This window comes from Watersipora subatra, chromosome 9, assembly GCF_963576615.1.
Source record: "Watersipora subatra chromosome 9, tzWatSuba1.1, whole genome shotgun sequence".
NCBI lineage: Eukaryota > Metazoa > Bryozoa > Gymnolaemata > Cheilostomatida > Watersiporidae > Watersipora > Watersipora subatra.
This window is the reverse complement of record NC_088716.1, coordinates 55,137,920-55,161,044: the sequence shown is the minus strand read 5'-3', so window position 1 is coordinate 55,161,044 and position 23,125 is coordinate 55,137,920. Positions and strand designations below refer to the sequence as shown.

Sequence of the window (23,125 nt, the reverse complement as noted above, 5' to 3'; positions counted from 1 at the left end):
TGTTTTTTATGTTATAGCACTTTCAAATTTTGCCTACATAATTATCCAGGTAAGAATATACAGCGAAAAATATTTAGATCGTTTCTATACTTCTAGCATAAGTAAAACTGAAAGGTTTTCAGGTCTTACTAATATAATATTTAATTAGATTTAATACAATATTAAAATTGAATAGGATTAAAATTTATTGATTTTTACTATACCAAAACATTTAATGTAGCTTATAATGATAGACAGTGCAAAATAAATAGACTTAAATCCTTAACAATGCATAGAAAATTAGGTTTGATATAAAAGCACCAACAAGGATATCTGTAGTAGGGATAGATTTATGAATTAGTATTAGGCTTATGTAGAGCAGGGTTTTTTTACCATTCAACATGAAGAAAAGGCATACTGTTTGTCACATAAAACACACACAATTTCAGCTGGCCTATAGTTTATAGGTTTATAGTTGGCTTGCACGGCATTCATGATAACAATCTAAATCTTTAATTTGTCAGTTTTACTGGATGTTCTCAAATGGGTCAAGTGATTACAAATGATATGATGAGGAAGTTGCAACGGGTTAAAACTAAGTTGCTTATCCCATAAGCATTGTTTATAAACTGCTTTGATTTTATTCCTGTGGTACCATGGTAACATGAACACATCTGAATTATTACTCACGTTACAGCTCTGCATTCCTATAAGCAATTACATGTAGGGTTGAACCATGTGGAACTCTAATGAATATGTTTACTAAATAATAAAAAAATAAAAGTAATAAAAAAACATTAAAATAACATATTAAATTAGACATTACCAATGGCGAATTTTGCTTATATTTATTATTTTAATCAGGCCCAAGCCACTCATTCATTTTAAGAGTTGTCTTCTCATTGCAATAAGGGCGCTGATACTCTATTAACTGTAATATATTTATGTTTTATCACTGTGAATACAAAATATGTATTGTCTGTGCAGATGGTAGAGCAAAGGCTACCAGGGGAGTACAACTTGAGAGATATCTTCAGATGGTGTGAGCTTATTCTCAAGTACCAGGTAATCTCATGATGTAATTCTTGTAAAACAGGTTTCACCAGGATTATTACTAGGTTATAGACTGTAGGCTGTAGACGGTAGGTTGTAGATGGTAGGTTGTAGGCTCAGCAGTGTTGCGTAAGGCTATCAAATTTTTCATCAATTTGTAACAAGTACTATTAGGTCTTGTGGTATGTTCTCTTGAAGTTATAAGTTATGATGATAGCTTCACAGAAACATGCGCCTATTTAACTTCATAATTCAGAACACTCACCACACTTGTAAGTACACCACCACCTTAAATCAGAACCACCACGTTTAATGATAAATACAATAGGTATCCGATAATTTACATCATCTTACGAGGAAATATGCCCATGTAAGTAGTCTGCCCTTCCCATTGATCTGTGCTCGCACATGATTGGTCAAACCCCGCTTTTTCGGAATTTGTTTTCCCGAACTTTTAATTGTCCGGAAATATCTGGTCCAGGTGATTTTTCGTTGTGGCCATGTTTGCCCGAACAATGAAAACTTTTGACTGATGGGTAGCATCAGTCAAAATGCTGGTTTCTACTGGCTGGAAGGTTTTACAACGCTATTATAATAGCACCTTGAATTCCATGTCTTTTCTTCTATGACATGTCACTGTAAGCTGATTGGTCTATTGTTTATGCTGAGTCATGTTAGTCTTTCTCTGTCTTTGTGTCTACCTCTTTCACTGGGCAAATTGTACTTAGGTTATCCTGCAACACAATTTTCTAGTCCATATCTCTTTCTTTGCAACATTTTATCGCTGATCGGGTGGTTTACAAACGATGCTGGAAAAATATATGCCATTATTTTGGATGTATTTACCTATCCATCATGCCTGCAAAAGGCAGCTAAAATTGGATTTGATGTGCATGGTGTGGAAGATGAACACTGAGCCTTGAGAAAATATCATGCTCTGGTTCTTTGCATTACACTAAACCGCTCTCATTCAAAGACATGCTATCCCATATACCTAGTTAACTAACCTTTCTACTCTCCAGGTCAAGAGTGGTTACAGTCTTGCTGAACACTTTAGCCTGCTCTATGTACAGCCTTTAAGAGCCTCTGCTGCTCAATGCGAAAAAGCTTACAAGATATTCGAGAGTGTGACTGGAACACAAGCTAGACATGACATAAACACCATGAGAATATTTCATCTCACCAATGATCACCTACTGGTAATAATGGAAATCTGCATGCATCAGTATTATTTAAGAATGCTCGGTCACTTGCTATTTGGGGATGTTGTAAAAAGATAATTTAAATCTTCTCGCTCTCATTAACTATTAATGGACTCGTCATTGTCACGCCTCATTTTTTGAGGCTGTTTCAATTTTTATTTTATTAGTCATAGACTTCTATTATTTTATACTTGCTGTATACGACTTACATATCACATTGTTGAAGGGTTTAAGAAGCTCTGTTACAGTTTGGAAAACTTTCTTTATGCTTTTCTTTTTTTTGGTGCTGTTTTTTCAAACTTGATTTTTGTGCTACATCATTTTGGAAGGATTGCTTGTAAGGATTTTGTGAGAATTGCCATTCTCACAAAAACTTTCGAAGCGATCAACCGAACAACTTTCCGAGCAATCACCATAACAATGACACATTTTACTAATATGTAAATCTAGATCGGAAATATGCTGATGAGAAGGTCGAACAAGCAATCTTTTAACCAATCAGAGGCTTGTATTCTTCACAAGCAACTGTCTGCTTTGGAAAGTCTTGCTACATGCATGGATATGGGATGGATGGCAATACTGGTGAGTTAGAATAGAGCCTTTAACAACGGCTCAAGGAATCATATACAATTGAACAGCATTGGTAGTTTATTACCTATTACTTACTGCAAAGGTAAGTACTAATAGTTGTTAGTGATAATTGTCATTGTCTTTATGCCCGTATCTACATGTAGTTCAGCTAACCTGCTGCTAACCTGTTGGGTGTTTTCATCGTTTGTTTTTTCTAGACTACCTGCTATTTGTTACCTTAAGCTATCTGTCAGCTAGCTAACATATTCATGAAAATTTAAACAGGATTCACGTTGTAGGTATATAGTTTAAACAACCGATCAGATCGATTGGTCATTGTAAAGTATTGACTAGGTTAACTGCTTTATCAGGACTTGGCTGGATCAGTTCATTGGTTGATACACCTATCCTACTAACTGAGCACTGGCCATTACGAATAACATATAAAGTTTTAATTTAATTTGCTCTTGCAAGTTTTAGCAAGTAGTTGGATTTTAGAATTAGATTAGAGCAGTCCTCACCAGCGCAATCACATCGTTCGTCTTTTTGGTTCAGTTACACTGTTGAAACACATCGTGTTGAACGACGGCGCATAAAGCACTTTACCTTTGCAGGATGGACCAGACTGCAGTGGCAAGTCGACAATAGCCCGCATTCTATGTGACCTCATAGGAGAGGAACTGAAAGTGTTTTCAATGAATAGTGCTATGGATACAACAGATCTACTTGGTGGATTTGCTCAGGTAACTTCATAAATAGGACTCGTTCTGCTACTTCACGAAGATTAATGAAAAGGCTGTGCTTGACTTTTACTTAAATTTATTTCAACTAAAGTTAGCGATTTCAGAAAAATTAGTTCTCAAATTCACAGAACATTATCAATGACAAAGTAAACTGAGAACTGTTTTATGTGGGGGCTGGGAGGTTTTGCAACGCTATAGCACCTTGAGTTCCATGTCTTTTCTTCTATGACATATCACTGTAAGCTGATTGGTCTATTTGTTTATGCTGAGTCATATTAGTCTTTTTCTGTCTTTGTATTTACCTTTTCACCGGGCAACTTGTCCTTAGGTTATCCTGCAACACAATTTATTAGTCTATATCTCTTTGCAACATTTTATTGTAAACCTGTACGACCATCATCAGCAGCTCAAACATACTGCTTTAGTTTTTCCTTCTTAAAAGTTCTTCGCACTCGTTTACGGTCACACCCAATTCTGGCTTTCATCACGTTGTACTGAATTCTCAAGGACGGCTGTTATTGATCCGTTACTTTCACAGTGGACTGTCAGCCAATCTGGTGGAGTTGTTAGCTTATCAACATATGTATCTATACCATTGGACACTGTCTCTCGGTTCGGTACATTGTCATCAATCACATTCTTATGACTTTTCTTGTCCTGTTCTAGTGTATAGTCATATCCTGTTGTTAAGGGGCTTGCACGCACTCCCACGTGTCCCAAATTGTTTGGCACTGTCTGACTTTGAGACATGTTAGGCAGATGGTTTATAGTTTGCAGTGTAAGGCTGCTGGAGTGAGAAAGGCACCGTATAAATTGTTGATCGCGTAGCCGTTGGTCATTGGTCACGTTGATCAATGGAGTGTTCATCGAAGTGTTAGAGGTTATACGTTTAGTTCTAAAGGGTATAGAAAGTCGTCTTACTCTTCCTGACTTGTTTATCCGATAAGTCACCGCCATTGAGCTGTTCATATGATTACCATTCAGGATATTGGTCTCATCATTTCTGTCACCTTTTAGCCAAAGATTCTTGAGATCAACACGAGACTCACTGCCTAAACTGTGAGGCAATTTCCTTGTTTCATAAGAAGTTTTACAGTTTCTTGGAGGTCCAGAGACGACAGATTCACATCTGTGTCTGCTGAAAACTGTAGATTTCCCTATAGAGTTGTTTTCTGCCGTTTTAATTTGTCTGGCACGAGAACAGATGCTCTCTGCGCAGGTACCTGGGCAAATAGATGTTTTTGATTAGGAATAATAAGCCAGTTCTTGAGGATATGTTAGACTGATCAAGGGTTGTTATGCAGGAACTTTGACAATGTTGTTTATTTTTATATATTTTTCTAACAGTTCATTTATCTGCCTACTCACACATGTGCAAGCACACACTCACCCTCACTCTTTGTAGTTTTCATGGGTTTTTAAAATGGAAAAGAGGGAATTTAAAAGAACAAAATTGAGGCTCACACGAATGTGGTTGATGAGATGAACAAATATTCACAAAATATCACAAAAGAATGCTGGCACTATGCTAACTCAAATAGAATTCATTTTGATGGCTATTGATTTGTTGAAGTAATCAATGCTACTTTGCCCTGGAACTTTTTGGATAGATCTTGTGTTTTCACATTCAAACTCGTTGTATCTCACACAACAAAATACAAAATAATTTTCATATCAACTATACTTGCTTACTTAAAATTGTAATTTTATGTAAGTTTATAGTAATTTTAATGAGTTTCATTGCAATCAAGACGAGTTGTGTATTTCAATTTTGTAAATTGCCTCCTCATTAAATTGAGAAAACAACTCTAATATACTATTCAATTTTGTTCTTTTGATGTTCTTGTTTTGATACTACTTTAAGCAAACATTGTCATTTTCAGACAAAAATTTTATTTTCCATTTTAACGGTTATTTAGTCCATTTTCACAAGTTTTTATTGCTGTAATATGTACAAAGATGGCCGGCTCATGTCTCATGCACACTTGCATACCTGATGATAGATGGTCATGGCAGTGGTAGACAGGTGTCACATTTAAGCTGCTTGGTCTTTGAGGGCTACATGGTGTGCTTCCTGAATCGCTGGTTAAGTGGTAGGTTCGTGGGCTAAGAGTTCCAAAGGAATGCATTGAAGGCTGTCTGTCGTCTTTCAATATTAGTTTCTCCTGAATGTCCTACAGGTTATTAAACCATAGTTGCAGTTGTTGGGTATACAGTCAATCTTTTTTAAACATGACAATGGCGACTACTCCCTATTTATCAGTAATAATTTTAAGTTCTTGTAATATTCTAAAGTCATGGTACCAGCAAGTTCTGATGGCATTGATACCGGGTCCAATGTGTTGGTGTTTATCACAAATGCTGCTTTTGCATCTTTGGCCTTCTGTCAGCTCATTGTGGTAATAGTGAAAAATTCTCAGAAAGGATTGGACCTCCATTACAATAGTTCTTTTCTTGACTGATGAAGTTAGAAAGCAATTGTTAAAATGGTCTTGAATGTGGAACTTCTTGGCCAATAATCTATCAGTACTTGAGTTATTGCGAATAGGTAGTGGGCTTGGTCCGTCTCGCCGTTAACGTATCGATGTGTAGCTACTTAGTGTAGAGTAGTGCCATGAAAAATTGGCGGGTGTAGCCCTGTGTATGTTTATCATATTCAGTCCAACTTTATAATTACTTTTACACATCATAGGCACTGAGGCAAAGTTATCATTAGCATTGTGTGGGTATACAAAATATTTCTGTTTGTTATTCTCTACATCGTCGAACCTCTATGTACCATTTAGTGCTTGCAGCTACAAATCTGTTGTTCATACAGCAACATTGGCGCTTTTGAAACGTTTGGGTAAACTTGATTTTTTAAATATTTTCGATAAATGTCCAATTTTTACTATAATAAGAGCCATGTCCAACCATCCGTCTGAAACCACGGATGGAGGTCAGAAAAAGTTTGCATCTTGTGGGATTCAAACTCGCAACACTTGATTTAGTAGTCCGGCACACAAGCACCTGCACCAATCGACAGCCTTGCCATATTTTGTAATAACTGTGCAGATAGCTATTACATCAGGCGTTTACTAACGGCTCAAGAGACTGCCATGGTACTAGTTATATGTAAAATAAAACAGTCTGTACATGTTTATAGCCAATAGTAATTTTCGAGTGCATTACAGATTTAGTTTTTTTTTTTTAATTTTTAAGTTGAGGTATACCAACAACCCAGAAATTTTTGCTATCTCAGGATGTAGAACCTTTCCTGTCGTTAACCTAGAAAAAACTATAAATTTCTTTAAAGAACTTGGGAGCCTGAGTGCATCACCAAGTATGAGAATAAGGTTGGATATGTTCTCACTGGCTGCTAAAATATCTTTCGTTAATTATGTTTTTATGCACATGTCATATTTTTACATTACTATTATGTTTTAAAATATTAAATATTTTGAAAATGCTTAAAGGCATAATAATATACACATTCTGACCCAGTTAGAGCCGACATTTAAATGTTAGGCTTGAATGCAGCCTTAAGCTGGTGTGAGAAGACAACTACTTGCAAGGCTGCTAAAATATACCATAGGTGATACTATAGCTGACTGATTGAATGATTCTCACCCTGACAGAGCTGATATTATAGGCTAGGAAGAATAACGGAGTGAGGGAGGAATGGCACCAGGCAACCACTGTCAGCGTCTTGTAGTATTTTGGCTACAACCATTCAAAAATATTTTTTAAAACAAGAACATAGTCTATGACTGTAGACATTCTGCAGGTGTATGGCCTTGTGCAAAGTTGATGTTTGTCCTTGTCATACATGAGACATTTTTAATTTGGGTGTGTTAATCAAACACGAACGAAGATTTTACATCAGAGATAGCAAGGTGGCCTGAGATCAAATATATTTGACGATACATCATGACTAGATACATCATAACCAGTTCGTGGCACCACATCAGTTTACTAGCCAATTATATGCAAGCATTCTGTGAGCATCTCAAGTTTAAGTTTGGCATGCTGGATGTGCTACCAGTTAGCAACTAGGTAACACATCGGTCCATGTTTTTGTCACATTATTTGAAAGAAGAATCCTCTCGTCGTTTTACATGTCTCGATAAACTCATTGCGAAGGTGAAAGAAATTCTCAAAGTGTAGTTAAATTGAAAACAAAAGTTTTGTCAAAACTACAATACGCCTGAAGTTTTTATAGATTTCAAAAAGGTAGTAATGTTTAAAGCTATAATTATTTTTACGTTCTGTTTTGAATCGAGAAATTTTTCAATCAATCAAAATGTTTTGTGTGTATTAGCATGAAGGTCAAAAGCTTTTTTACTTCTCATAATTGTGATAACATCTGACAACACACATAATTGTCGGATAGTTATTTAATTGGTCATTTTATTCGCTGTATTTAATTCTTTAGCTAGTTATGAACTAATCAGAACATGAATTGTTTTATATTTTTTTGATCCAATGTTATGTTCATGAACTGAAATAATAAAAAAATTTTTTGTTAAATGAAGTCTTTAACTCTTCAACAAAAAATTCAAGACCTTACTGTTGATTAATCATAAGGAAATGCACACCGCAGCTGATAATTCAAGACCTTACTGTTGATTAATCATAAGGAAATGCACACAGCAGCTGATAATTCAAGACCTTACTGTTGATTAATCATAAGGAAATGCACACAGCAGCTGATAATTCAAGACCTTACTGTTGATTAATCATAAGGAAATGCACACAGCAGCTGATAATTCAAGACCTTACTGTTGATTAATCATAAGGAAATGCACACAGCAGCTGATAATTCAAGACCTTACTGTTGATTAATCATAAGGAAATGCACACAGCAGCTGATAATTCAAGACCTTACTGTTGATTAATCATAAGGAAATGCACACAGCAGCTGATAATTCAAGACCTTACTGTTGATTAATCATAAGGAAATGCACACAGCAGCTGATAATTCAAGACCTTACTGTTGATTAATCATAAGGAAATGCACACAGCAGCTGATAATTCAAGACCTTACTGTTGATTAATCATAAGGAAATGCACACAGCAGCTGATAATTCAAGACCTTACTGTTGATTAATCATAAGGAAATGCACACAGCAGCTGATAATTCAAGACCTTACTGTTGATTAATCATAAGGAAATGCACACAGCAGCTGATAATTCAAGACCTTACTGTTGATTAATCATAAGGAAATGCACACAGCAGCTGATAATTCAAGACCTTACTGTTGATTAATCATAAGGAAATGCACACAGCAGCTGATAATTCAAGACCTTACTGTTGATTAATCATAAGGAAATGCACACAGCAGCTGATAATTCAAGACCTTACTGTTGATTAATCATAAGGAAATGCACACAGCAGCTGATAATTCAAGACCTCACTGTTGATTAATCATAAGGAAATGCACACAGCAGCTGATAATTCAAGACCTTACTGTTGATTAATCATAAGGAAATGCACACAGCAGCTGATAATTCAAGACCTTACTGTTGATTAATCATAAGGAAATGCACACAGCAGCTGATAATTCAAGACCTTACTGTTGATTAATCATAAGGAAATGCACACAGCAGCTGATAATTCTGTATAACAACATGGCGTATGTGTGGAAATTTACTTACCCTATAAAAACAATTTGAATTTGTGAAATTTTGATTTTTGAAATTATGAATTCAAAATTGAATTTTTGAATTCAAAATTCTGACAATTTTGAAATTATTTATTTGCCAGTTGGTAGCAATTGTCTCACATCGACTCTCAACATATGTTCCTAACTGAATGATTACATATAATTGGCTAAAAAACAAGTGCGACTGTCACGGATTAGTAAGGTCCAATAGTGAAATAATCTTTTTAAGCTGAGGCCATTAGCTGTCTGATACAAAATCCTTTTTTAAAGCTACATTGTTGTACAATAATATAAAACACTCACGTGAGCTTTAAAGAGTGGATCAGCTAGTGTAAGTAGAAAGAGAGGATACCAGAGAAGTATGAATATAACTATCATGGCGAACAGAAGGCAGAAGTTCTTCTTGGCCACATCTATTGTTTTCTCAATATATTTCTCTCGCAATTTGGTCTTCTCTTCTGAGGCTCCTTGTGTGTATTCTAGTCGAACTGTGTGTTGGAAAACTGTTGCAATTCTGTGGTAGGCTCTAGAGAAATAAAAGATTTTTTAAAGTTCATGGGCTGCAATTGACTACACAAGTAATCTATATAGTAAAGCTAATAATCTATATAAATATCTGTGTTTGTCTGTGTAGTCTATCCATTTGCCTGTATGGCGATACAGTTTTAGGAATGAAAAATCTCCTGTGCACTGGATTTGAACACAGAGTCTCCAGGTCTGCAGATGGGCCAGCTAACCCAATATGCTACGCTGTATTTGCCATTAATGGAATAATAGGGCACATACTTATGCATCGGTTGCAAATATCTTTGCACGTTCATGATTGCATTAGAGATCATTACGCCGCAACGTATTGCGTAACGCAAGCTGGCTTCAGACGAAGGACACAGCTTAAATTATAGTGAGTTATTAGCTTTACTAGCTAAGTTACTAAAATTCATTGGATAATTATTTTATTACCAATGCAACACCAGGCATTCACTAGTTATTGTATAATAGACAATAGTGACTGAAGTAATGAGAAACAGGCTGATTATTAACATTATACATATTAATAGTATATTATATACTGAACAATAATTCAATAGGTCTTTTTCTAAAAGCTCAGAAACTAAAATGTTGGAACTCAATCGGCCCAAAATACTCTTACAGGTTGTGCATAGTGCTGTGCGATATGGCACCACATGCCAAAACGATATATTGGCCCTGTGAGCTATCGATATCGGTCAGTATTGAAACTTTGGAGTTATGCTCTCGGTATAAATTATTGTGACGTTTCATCAAAACACAAAAAGTACAAAAAAATAGGAGTTGTCTTTTCTCTTTAACTTTATTTAAGAAACTTTTTTCTACCTCGCCGGTTCGTTTCTAGAGGATTCTCAAAAACAAAGAACTACCGCGAGCTCGCAAATAAGTTTTCAGGAACTAGTGCTGTGCCGATATTGAGTGATGAAAGCCGGCGATAATCGATGTTGGTTCTGCCAATTAAACACAGATATTTATCGTCTTGACATGATATCGAAAATGTCGATATACCCGATTACAGAATCGATCTACAAAACGCCCCAAAATGATATCGTCCCACACAAAATCGACACCTATCGTGCAATATCGTTTTATCGCAGCACTAGTTGTACACACCATACATTTTCCATGGAAAATTTTGAATTTGTAATTAGCATATATAAATGGTTAAAATTCAATGTTACACTTGATAGATTTGATGTTTTTTACAAGTGTGTTCTAAATAGTTTGTTTCAGTGTCATGCAGTGATTTAACAGCATTGTTCCCTAATGTTATTAATTTTCGGCACATGGAAACAAAATAAATCCGCTAAATAATGGGAATCAGACTGTTTTCATCGTATCATAGTGATAAATAATGAATGCATTTTGTTGTCATTCTATGTTACAATTATATGATAACACAGAATAAGAATATTACCCTTGGGAGCTAATAAAAGGCGTTGTAAAACATCGTAAAAGTTTTCACAATTTTGTTATAATTTCACAATTCAATAGCATGAAAGTCAATGCACACAGTGCATTCGAGAGCGTGTTCAGCGATTACAATTGAAAACATCTATGAAGAATATCATTAAGAGTATTACTAAAATGGTGTTTATTGGAAATTCTAATTGTGCCTCTCTTCCAGTTTTAAGGGAAATATGACAGGTTTTTGCCTTGATTGTGTTACACGAATGTACACAACTTAGCTAGGTAGGCTCTGTTGACAATGGCTAAGTGCATTTGTGATGATACATCGGCAAAAACTTCAGCCGGAGATCTTTAAAAATATATTAATGTTTGTAGGCTATGATAACTAAATGCTTGCCTTATAGCAAGCGTGTTAGGTGTATGCTAAAAATGTTTTTATCAGTTTTGGCAAAAAGATCGATTTTTTTAAAAATATATCACTGATATATATCATGATATTTATTGATATTTTTGATATTGATATTTATGATATTTTTGAAACAAATGACATTTTTGAAAAAAATTCGAAGCTAGGTTGAACTCGTCTGGTGTTTACATTGTGATTGATGTATTTTATAGGTTGTATGGGACCAGTCAGCAATGTTTAATACCAAACACTTGATTTATTGTAAGCCTAGTATAATAATAATACTTATAAATATGAAAATGTTCGTCAACTATTAAATTGGAAATCATGACATGAATGCAAAGTGCAAACAAAATAGTGCAAATAGTAAATACACACTATGATAGTCCAAGTGTGTTGTAATGTCCTACTCTTGTCTAGTTTAGGTATTTGTAAACAAACACCAGCTTGCCAGCCTTCACCACACCGAGACAATTTCTCAACTTGCTGTGAACCAGTCCACATTATGAAAACACACACTCAACACTAGCAGTCAGAGTTATATCACCATATTTATAGATTTTATACTGAGCCAGAATTCTTTGAAGCTATTCATTGAAAGATTTTTACAGAAAATGATGAAATAAGTTACTCTGTCATCTCAGTGAGTCAGTGTAATGTGCTTACAATTCTGTTTCTGGGTGTCAGAATGTTCAATTCAAAATCATGGATTATGAAGTTCAAAGGGTTTTCAGCAGGCTGGTCTTCCAATAAGGCAATAAAATATAACAGTTTAACATGAGATGAGATAATTGGGTTAGGGAGATAGTATTGGGATGAAGGAATACAATTTAGATCTGAAAAACTCTTCTCAACTCAAACACTAATTAATTGGTCTGGCTGTCTTTGTTTGTCTGTGTTAGGTAAGCCTAATAGGCCCCTATGCAAGTATTTGATGATTTTAGGTGTTATTTAGCATTTTTAGACTTAGCAATAGTTGTAAGGTGAAAACGGAATGATAAAATGGATATTTTTCAAAAATATCGATTTTTTGACCAAAAAATATATCTATTGGCGATATATAGCGATGATATATATCAAGCGATATATATTAAACCAACCCTGGTTTTTATTAGATTATTTCGCGAGCCGTCGATAGAGTAACATGTCTCTAAAAATGGTATATAGAGAATAACTCTATGTTTATGATTAATAGTAGGGCTAAACGAGCACGTATTTGTATCCCATTCTATGATAAATAATTTGTGATATTTTGTCACTCATACCCTCTTCTCTCATAGAGAATAAAAAACACCCCAAATTTCATTGTGTTTGGTTTGCCTGAAAGAGTACTCCACTTTCAAGCTGTATATCACTCATTGTTATTTTCTTAACAAACTGCAAGGTAGGGTCTAGATATCAATATATTTACCTTTTTTTAATATCAATCCAGAGCTTGTGAAGATACACAAAATTGAGAAATAGTGATAAGGTGATTAGCGTTATCCATAAGACATGTAGCAGGTAGTTCCCAGTCACTCCATACATGAATGTGCAGTAGCCTACCTGTAACCGATTGTCAGCTTTTGTTATTCTCTCTATAGTTACTCGGTTAATTATTTATAACCATAATAACACTCCGATGCTTGCTGTTTGAACAGTTTATTGTTCAGAATATTATATCCCTAACTCTAAGTCACGTAACAGACCTGTATCCATCTAAAATATAACTATTAAATACGCTCTTAACTTACTTGACTTATTGAACATTTCATTTAATGAAAGAACCAGGAAATTTATTTGGATGATAATTATTATATTGCAATTGTTAAACAAAAATATTTACGTCTTTGTACAGTTTTAATGAAAACAAATACGCAAGCTATTCTTTCATTTTTCTACATTACACACAATCTGGAAACATGAGACTGGAGTACGAGTTGCTACAGAGATAGCTATACATACAGAGATAGCACATAGCTATCGCATAGCGATACATTGCCCAGCCTAGTTCACTTTAATAATACAGTATTTCTGACTAATGAAAAAATTCTGTTTGATTTATATTGATCTCAATCTTATCATTTATGTTGATATCTCTAAATCTTCAGTTTATCTTCAGTAAAAGGATTAAGCAGTAAGTAAAAAGTAAGGTAAAAGTAAGTACTCAAGTAAAAATCCTTAAACGTTCATTTCCTTATCTTGGAACAGATGCTAATTACAGTATTTGGATTTTAATAGATTTTATAAACTAAAACTTAACCAAAGTGTTTGATGGCTCCAATTGATGCCAAGTACTTGCAATTATCTATTACAAATAAGAATATTTTTGTCCATATATATTATATATATGCATAGCCATTTCTGTGAAGCCCTATTATTTTAATTGGTTAAAATTATTTAATTACACTATTTATTATTATCATCGGTTTGAAAAGGAACCATCGAATAAAATCAGCTCGTGCTCGAAATGATTTGTTTTCACATTTCCAGATTTTTAAAATCTGGAAATGTGGAGTCTTTAGGCTCACTACTGCACTTATAACACATTTGAGAGCGTTTTAATGTAGGCCTACTCTATAGTAAGTATTCCAGTGTCGTTGATACACCATCAACCATGCAAGATAATCATGGTTTTTTTGTTTTGCGAGGCATCTGTTGCCTACAATATATCAACTTCAATCTATGTACTATGTATTGCATACATAACATTTCTAAAAAACAACAAAACATAAAAATATAAAATAAAAGCATATGATAACATACCTCTGTGTTAAATGAAGGTTTGCCAGGTAGGAAAGCAAGTCCAAGGTTGATAATAATGCTGGCAAACCAGGTGATGCCAAGACCAAAGAAAACGCAGCACTTGCTGCAAGACTGTGCGCCGACTGTTTCATTTGTAAAATGATAGATCTCATTTATGGTAATGGCTAGGATGTTGAAGGCAGATGTGGTAACGAACACTATATAAGAAGCTCCAAGCATTGCACAGCTGGTTGGAGCTTCCTCATGTAATAAACTCTAAAAATATATAGAACAGACGGGATAATTATTAATGTTTAAAAATTTTTAAAATTCTAATAAATATATATTTTTGATGATGGTTTTGAGACTTGAAATCAAACTAGATTTAATAGAATGAAGTGATTTATAGAAACAGATAGAAGTGATTTATAGAAACCATTTGCAGTGTTATAAAGTATTTTTGTTTTAATCGTAGTATCACTTTGCCTTCATCATTTTTGATGATTGTCTGTAATACTGCTATCTAAAGGATTGATTTAAGATATATGAACCAGCTTGAATGCTCTACCGTGTAGCGCAAGGGTTAAAAATTGTTGAAAAAGACATTCATCATTTACCATAGGTGCACTCAAAAATGATCAACACCAAAGTATTTGGAGAATAATTATTCTATTGTCGATTATATTTGTTGTTGTATTTAAAAAGTAACATGTGATGAAAGTAAGTTTCTTTACACACAATTATGATAATGATGAACCAACATCACGCTGTATCCCACTTGTTACACAGGAAAAACGTTTTCATGTTTTGATTTGTCAAAACCAAATGTAGATTGCGTTCTTTAGTATGTTCACGTGCTGCTGACTGCATTTAATGCTGCCTATAAGTGTATGCAATAAAAAGTTAGAAAACTTTAGTTGTTCCAATTTTTACTGCAGCTGGGGTTCTTTATCAATATACCTTTTTTTGCTGTTTTTAATAATATTAAACATTTATTGATGAAGCAGGCAGTAGTAAACTTTGCTGATTTTAGAACTATATCAGTAGCACTTTAATACTGATTGTAATTGCAAACGCGAGCATATGATAAGCTTAATTCCTTTGCAATGTGTTCCAAAGTATTAGATTTGATGTTAACATGCGTAATTGCATTGTAAGTAAAAGTAGTTTTTATGATGAATGTTGCATTTTCTGAAACCAAAGTCCATATATCTATACGGTATATTTCTCAAAGTATGTATGTGTATATGTGTTCCTCCAGCTATAGCTATTGTCAGAATAGCTGCAGCTGGACAGCGCTGATGCAACGTCATGGCTACAGTCATTACAAGCCTAGCGCTTATTAACTAGCGTACTGGAATTTTCCATTGGCAATGTGCCAGGGTAATAGCAAGTGGTGGGCAATTCATTAATTTTCATTTTTTATAAGTAGATTTTTAACACTATTTTCCATTGGCAGTGTGCCAGGCTAATAGCAAGTGGTAGGCAACTCTCATCACTTCTCATTGTTTATAAGCTAATTTTTAATAACATTTCCCATTGGCAATGTGTCATGCTAATAGCAAGTGGTAGGCAACTCTCATCACTTCTCATTGTTTATAAGCTAATTTTTAATACCATTTCCCATTAGCAATGTGTCAGGCTAATAGCAAGTGGTAGGCAACTCTCATCACTTCTCATTGTTTATAAGCAGATTTTTAATACCCGGACAACGCCGGGAAGCACAGCAAGTATACATATAGAAATGTACTTCCAGTTTAATGAGATTCAATACTCTTGAGGAACGCTCAACTGTGTTTTAACTATCTCACCGGGATGAGCAAAAAGGATTTCACACTTTCGACCATTTGAAACCAATTCGAAAGCAAGCTTGATTAAGTAAGTGTTGTGCGAGCTCCGATGCCCTTGGCCTGTACAATCAGTAATTTCATGTTCCAAACATGTCCCTATCCAGATGTTCCGATGTTCGTGAGGGAAAATGGTCGGCGAAGCCTGCATGCTGTGAAAATTGGTTGCAAAACAAACTACTTCATAATAATTTACAGTGGAATAACATAATTAAATTTACAAATGAAATTTACATAATAAACAGTGGAATAACTTCCTAATGTTCAGTACTGCTTGCTGTCAACCAGTACTGCAAGCCAATGACACAAGAGAGATGCTGTTATAGCTATGTTGCCTAACCATCTAAAGTCAAACCTCAGTTATCAACCTATATTCGTTCCGGAAGACTATTCAACAAGCAATTTGTCTAAAATCCAAAACTATTTTTTGCATTATAATTAATGTAAATAATTTTAATCTGATCCGAATCTAGAAAACAACTTTCTTACATTTTTTTTAAATTTCCCACCATACATTTTTTTTTGTAAATTTCACACCATAAACTGTACACAAAATGTAATACGCAAGCAGGTATGTATGACATAGACTGATTGTCGCATAGAAGACTGTGATTGATAGACAAGAGTAGGGTGGGGAATGTATTGTACTGTTGTATCTGTAGCAACTTGCACCCCAGCCTAGTTTACTCAGAGTCTTGTGTACTGTATATCATTAATAAAAAAGCCTAGAAATAGACTGGGCTTTTTTAATAAAATAAATCATCTAAGATCGTAAAAAACACAAAACTTTGGTATGTTTCATTTTTGCTATTTTAACTAAACATTAAAGTAGTGAAGGCTAGCCTACGGTAAGGTTATGACCTAAAAAACTTCTAATGAGGTAGTACAGTAATGTATCCTAGCAAAGATTGTGTAAAACAAAAAACAGCAGAAACATGTCTTGTCTTTTTTTTACTAACTGTAACGTAAAAACATCTTCTTTCAGTCGAAAGTTGAATATTTTTTATAAGTTTGAGGCATAAAAATCTCCAATATTTGGGTCAAAGTCCAAATTGGTCGAGGTCAGCTGAGGTATGGCTGTACTGGCCAACTAAAGGCTATATACGTGTATATAACTAGGCTGGGGTGCAAGTTGCTACAGATACAGCAGTACAATACATTCCCCACCCTACTCTTGTCTATCAATACCGATCTTCTATGCGACAATCAGTCTATGTCATACATACCTGCTTGCGTATTACATTTTGTGAACAGTTTATGGTGTGAAATTTACAAAAAAAATGTATGGTGGGAAATTTAAAAAAAATGTAAGAAAGTTGTTTTCTAGATTCGGAACAGATTAAAATTATTTACATTAATTATAATGCAAAAAATAGTTTGGGATTTTAAACAAATTGCTTTTTTAATAGTCTTGCGGAACGGATTATGGTTGATAACTGAGGTTTGACTTTAGATGGTTAGGAAACATGGCTATAACAGCATCTATCTATCTCTCTTTTGTCATTGGCTTGCAGTACTGTTTGAGTACAAGCAGACTGAACATTGGGAAATTATTCCACTGTTTATTATGTAAATTTCATTTGTAAATTTAATTATGTTATTCCACTGTAAATTATTATGAAGTAGTTTGTTTTGCAACCAATTTCCACAGCATGCAGGCTTCGCCGGCCATTTTCCTTTGTGAATATCGGAACATCTGAATAGAGACATGTTTGGAACATGAAGTTACTGGTTGTACAGATTGAGGGCATCGGCGCTCGCACAACACTTACTTAATCAAACTCGATTTCAAATTATTACAGAATCTTCTAGAAATTTATGGTTGAATGTGAGAAATCCTTTTTGTTCATCCCCGTGAGATAGTTAAACCACAGTTGAGAGTTCCTCAAGAATATTGAATCTCATTAAACTGGGAGTTCATTGCTCAGCAGAGAGATGCATCTTAGACTATCTTAGACTATTGAACGCTGAGATGTCATAATTAAATTATCTACAAGGACAGGCTATTTACTACCCCCACATTCATGATGCATTCTGCAAAGCTGCCAATCAGCCTAATAGAATGTTTAGATTTGTAAGTAATTATAGTGGCTTCCAATCCTCTCATCTCCTTCACCACATACATTTGTAAATTTCTTGCCGATTTATTTGCTTTCTCAAAAGACACACGAGAGTAAAGCTGCTTTACCTATTGATTAAAACACTCATACACTTTGCAGACCACAGACATTATTTATTAACTGATCATTGATCGACTGGTGGATGATCTCTGAACCAATAAGACATTTCATCGATAGAAGGTTGTGTTGAGTAGGAAGAATGTGTTCTGTTAACGTTTTGCTTATTTGAACCTGTTAGTTGCAAAACTGCGATAGCTTGTAGACAGTCAAAAATGTCACTCAGCTTGCAAAAATCCCAAGTATAGCAAAAAAAGGAGACAAATGATTATTGGCAGGGGAGAGGCCAATTATACTAATGATGGCTATTACTAGGTACAGAATGGTTCATGGTTCCCAAGGTGCTGTTAGCTTCAAAAGGACCAAATGCTAATGATGATGAAGCTTGCTGGTTGAAGTATTTGGGATGCAGGAAAATATAGTAACTATCCTGTCAGATATAACCAAGTAGCAGAGATTATAGTAAATCCATCTACAGTCATATCGACTTGTCTAAACATAGTGCTAGATCTCATTGATTGTTGATAGCCTCGAGCCAGACAAGAACCCTCACAAAGTAAAAATGCTTCTTGAAGTTTCTATATATACAGATTTATCATAGTTCTCCTTACACAACACGAGACATGCTTTACACGCTAGTTTTGGCTAATGGTATGTAATTATATACATACAAATGTAGTGTCATGAGAATAATATTGATGCTCTGCAAAGGCTGCTGAGTCCATGTGAGCTCTGTATTCAGCAAGATATAATCATAACGTTTTAATCAAATATATAAGAGAGCTCAATTATGCACCAAATGTGTATGACAGGGTCTGTGTTGCTGTTTGTGTTATAGTATGTTGATGAATGCTATGTATTAGCATTGTATTAGGTCTGTGGAAGTCACTAAGTGTGAACTGTGAATTATCCGCTGTGCCAACTGCATCTGCGATGATCATATACAATTGCTACTTGAAATAATCCATTTTGTGAAAGTAACTTTGCATAGAGCCGCATTTTCAGAGGTTCATTATAATCAGAGAACGTTTGCAAGGAGCTAGGCTATATATTTATAGGCGAGGAGTTTTAGTTGGCCTCTGAAATACCGTACTTTTCGAACTATAAACCGCACCCTTACATAAGCTGCATCTGCTTTATTTTCCAAAAAACGAACATAAAACAATACATTGGAACAGTGCCTAACGGCATTGTTTCGTATTAACCGACGCTTTTTAACCTAGTGTCTAACGGAACAGTACCATTAGGCATTGTTTGGTATTTTCTTTCACCGCTAGAGGCACACTAATCAGAGATTCTGGTTAATGCGCCCTAGCGGTGAAAGAAAAAGCCACAGAATAGCCGCATCCTTATATAAGCCGCATGGCTCAAATCGTCGGAAAAAAGTAGCGGCTAATAGTCTGAAAAGTATGGTACTTTTTGGTAGAATCATGATGGCCAATGTGATGTTCAGATCCCTTGCACTTTTTTGCAGTACTGTCAACAACTCCACTAATTCGCTTTCTTTAAATGTCTAATTCTTATTGAAATAAAACAAATATTAAAAACTCGGTAGCAATAGTTGCAGAACATCTACCAGTTCGAAACTAGTGACTGGCTGTTTAAGTCCTATTGGCCAATGCCGCAAGTAAACTAATCACTAATTACTGGTGTAAATAGATGAGTTGCATGTCACCTTGCAGTGATTTTCTCAGGAGATTCGATAGCAAAACTCGCCGGTCTCAATACCTAGTTTAACTGCACTTTAAGGTCATGATAGGATAAGGAAGAAGCAATTCCACTTTCGTGGTATAGTACACGAAATGTAGTGTAGAAAGATTTGTATAGCGCATTTATGTGATCATACACAACATGCAAAATGAAATGATAACACTTCTGTTTGCAACCCCAACTAACATAAAGGTTAGTACTGCTTTCCCAAGCACATTAGCTGAGGAGAGACATCAAGCAAATTGTTTGTAACGGTTCACCAAAAACAAAAAACTAATATCAGAAGAAATGCAACAAAATTTTACTTCTGTAGTAGTAATAACTATGTCAAACAGTGCTGGCTCCATATTTTTTTGTTCTATTTTTGGCAGGCCTATAAATTGACTATTATATGTGGTAAAACGGTGTCTATTAGCCATTATCCATGATCTAAATTTGGTCATTCTAATAAGAAATTGACCTTTACAATGCGTAAAGTTGTGCTCAACCTTTTAAAGCCAATACAAAGATGTTGAAGTAGTAACTGCTACAGTCACACAGACATTGTGTCAAAATACGGCAACTATCTGCCTCAGCTGGGTGAATTTGAAAATGTCTGCCAGGTTTATTATTTTATGATATTATGGATACCTTTGCCCCTAAGGAGTCGATTATTCAGGGCTGACTTTTTCATAAGCAATCTTTTCTGGGCAAGATTGATCTTTCAAATTTTATTGATCGAATTATGTCAGTTTTTGCTTGAGTTATGTTGGTCTACAGCTATATTTTTATCTATCTTCTAATGTATCATCCTTTCATTGATCACATCTGATCGTTTCACATTGACGTGACGTCGTTTCGGTTTTTCATTTATTACTTGATAAGTTTTTCATGCATAGCGCGACGCTTTAAAGAAATGTTGGAAATCAATAGGCTCTGGGTCAACAGAATGTACTCTAGATAAAGTATAGTTATATAATAAGTCTATGATTTGTTCTGGCTCGCTTGAACTTACATGTTTAAGCTTTCATCAATACTCGCATATAATCTTTCGGTTAGTGATAGCATTTGTGCTAGGGAGGAGTCTGCGGGTTTGCAGGAGTTATGGTTTTGTCGAAGAGTCCATCTCATGACGAGGTTGAAGGAGTGCCCAGCATTAGCTCTCTAAATGTTCCTCAACAGCATTACTATTTGGTCTAGCTGGTATCTCAATGATCAGTCATTTTAAACTTCTGCATAGGAATTCTATTTCAACTTGCATTTTAGCATTAATTGCCAAATTTTGGGTTCAGTCATACGAGCTTTATTCGTTTTGAGACTGAACTCATATGTCAATTTACTCGTGTCTCAAGGCACTATTTCTTATATAAAATCACTAAATATAAATTTATTCGTTCACACACTATAAAAAAGCACCTGAAAACTGGATGTTATGATGAAAAAGCAAGTTTTAATTATTGTAATTCACTGCCTACGCACACAAAGTTACAAATACCTATTTAGTGGTTATGATGAACAATAAATTGTAACATTACTTTGTCTAGTACTATATGAAGTTCTCAACTTTGAGACACATGTGGTGGCTAATGACAGTGTGAGAGAGACTTGATGACAACGCGTTGGTTAGCTACACTCTTGTGATGCTTCGTAACATAAAACAAACTTTAAATTAAACTTAAATGATTGTTACAGTAGCTTACTAAATACACACATTTAGAGACAAGTTTTGATCTTACAGTAAACTTCCTTCTAATTTTGTCTTTGTTTTCATATTTTTTATTGTCTTTCGGTTTGATGGTTTTTGCTTCGCTTTCACCATAATCTTTAGCCAATCTTTTTAAAACTTTTTTTCAAACTAATTCCAAGAGAAAGACTAATTGGTTTTTGTTCTCAAAAGTGGCCTCTCGTATACTTCGCCATTTGTGTCCATCGAGAACTGGCTCATATGCTCATATCTTTAAGGTTTCTCGTATCTCAAGGCAGAACCTTGCGCGAAACTGTGCTCCTATCGCGATTTTCGCGTATGTTGGGGCACTCATATGTCAAGGTATGACTGTATCTTTACGAAGTATGTGCTTGACTAAATTTTAAGTAGCTTGTCTGAAGGCTATTCTGGTGTGATATCTTGGTTCGACCGAATACGTTATCGCATGTGCAGTCTGGCAATATAGAAATAGTGTATGTGACAGCTATTATGTGAACACCTTTAGATTATCACATTCTGAACACATTCAGATTAAAGAATATATGTATACTAAACTTACATATGAATAATTTATTATATTTTAATTGCCACTATCCAATGAAATGTCTTTTTATGGATGTTGCTGGTGCAGTGTAACACATGAATGAAGAATATAGAAGACTAGGTTTATCAATTTACTTAAATCGTAATATTCTTGACCTTGGTTTCGCACTTGAATAACTTGTATAGATAAACATCATAATAATATTGCAGCAAGCGCTAAAATATAACTTTCTTCAACTAGGTAAGGTATCAATAGTTTTTCACTTGGTCTGTTAACATGAAATCGGTAGAATTAGCTTTTGTAATGAAGCCCTGATTCTTATCATAGCAATTTTTTAGAGGAACAAAAAAATTCAACTGAGGTGAGCGGATATAGTAATGCCCATAGGCTTTTATGATCTTATTAATAAGTTGTTATAGTTCAAACTAGGTCTTCAAAGTATTAATTTGCTAATAAATACAAATGTATGGTTTAAAATTTTCTGTTAAAAAGTAGAGATTTGTTAAAGGAAGTTGGATGCATCTTTGCCTGTAATTGTTCTTGGAATATAATTGTACTGGAATATTCATTTCACTTACCTTGCTGAAAGCGCAGCAGTATCCTGATTTTATAGCGTCTAGCAGACACTGGTGTACAAAAAAAGAGTTATTTGGCCTTTGTAGCTGTTTGGTAACTGACACGAGTAAAATTGTCAAAAAGTTACCCAAAAGGCCGAGTATGGAGAAAACTAGGAGTACCGCCACTCGCTGTACATTGATAGTTGAATCCCCTTTGCTAAAAGGATGTTGTTCGTGATTGGTGCCGAAAGATTCTTCATGTAGTGTCCACTCACTAAAATTCAGCAAGGTACTATACTCGACTCCGATTTGACTCATGGCTAGCCTTGTTGCATGGGCTACCGAT

At 34.9% G+C, this 23,125-nt stretch overlaps 1 protein-coding gene across 1 annotated transcript in view; it reads left to right on the top strand.

Moving 5' to 3' along the window:
- The window catches only part of LOC137405237 (midasin-like), a 50,163-nt gene extending 46,604 nt beyond the window's left edge, over nt 1-3,559 (top strand). The window contains exons 39-42 of the mRNA XM_068091466.1: nt 967-1,044; nt 2,055-2,231; nt 2,685-2,816; nt 3,419-3,559. Of these exons, the coding sequence (XP_067947567.1) occupies nt 967-1,044; nt 2,055-2,231; nt 2,685-2,816; nt 3,419-3,559 (528 nt within the window). The remainder of the gene's footprint in view (nt 1-966; nt 1,045-2,054; nt 2,232-2,684; nt 2,817-3,418) is intronic.
- The last annotated feature ends 19,566 nt before the right edge of the window (nt 3,560-23,125 follow it).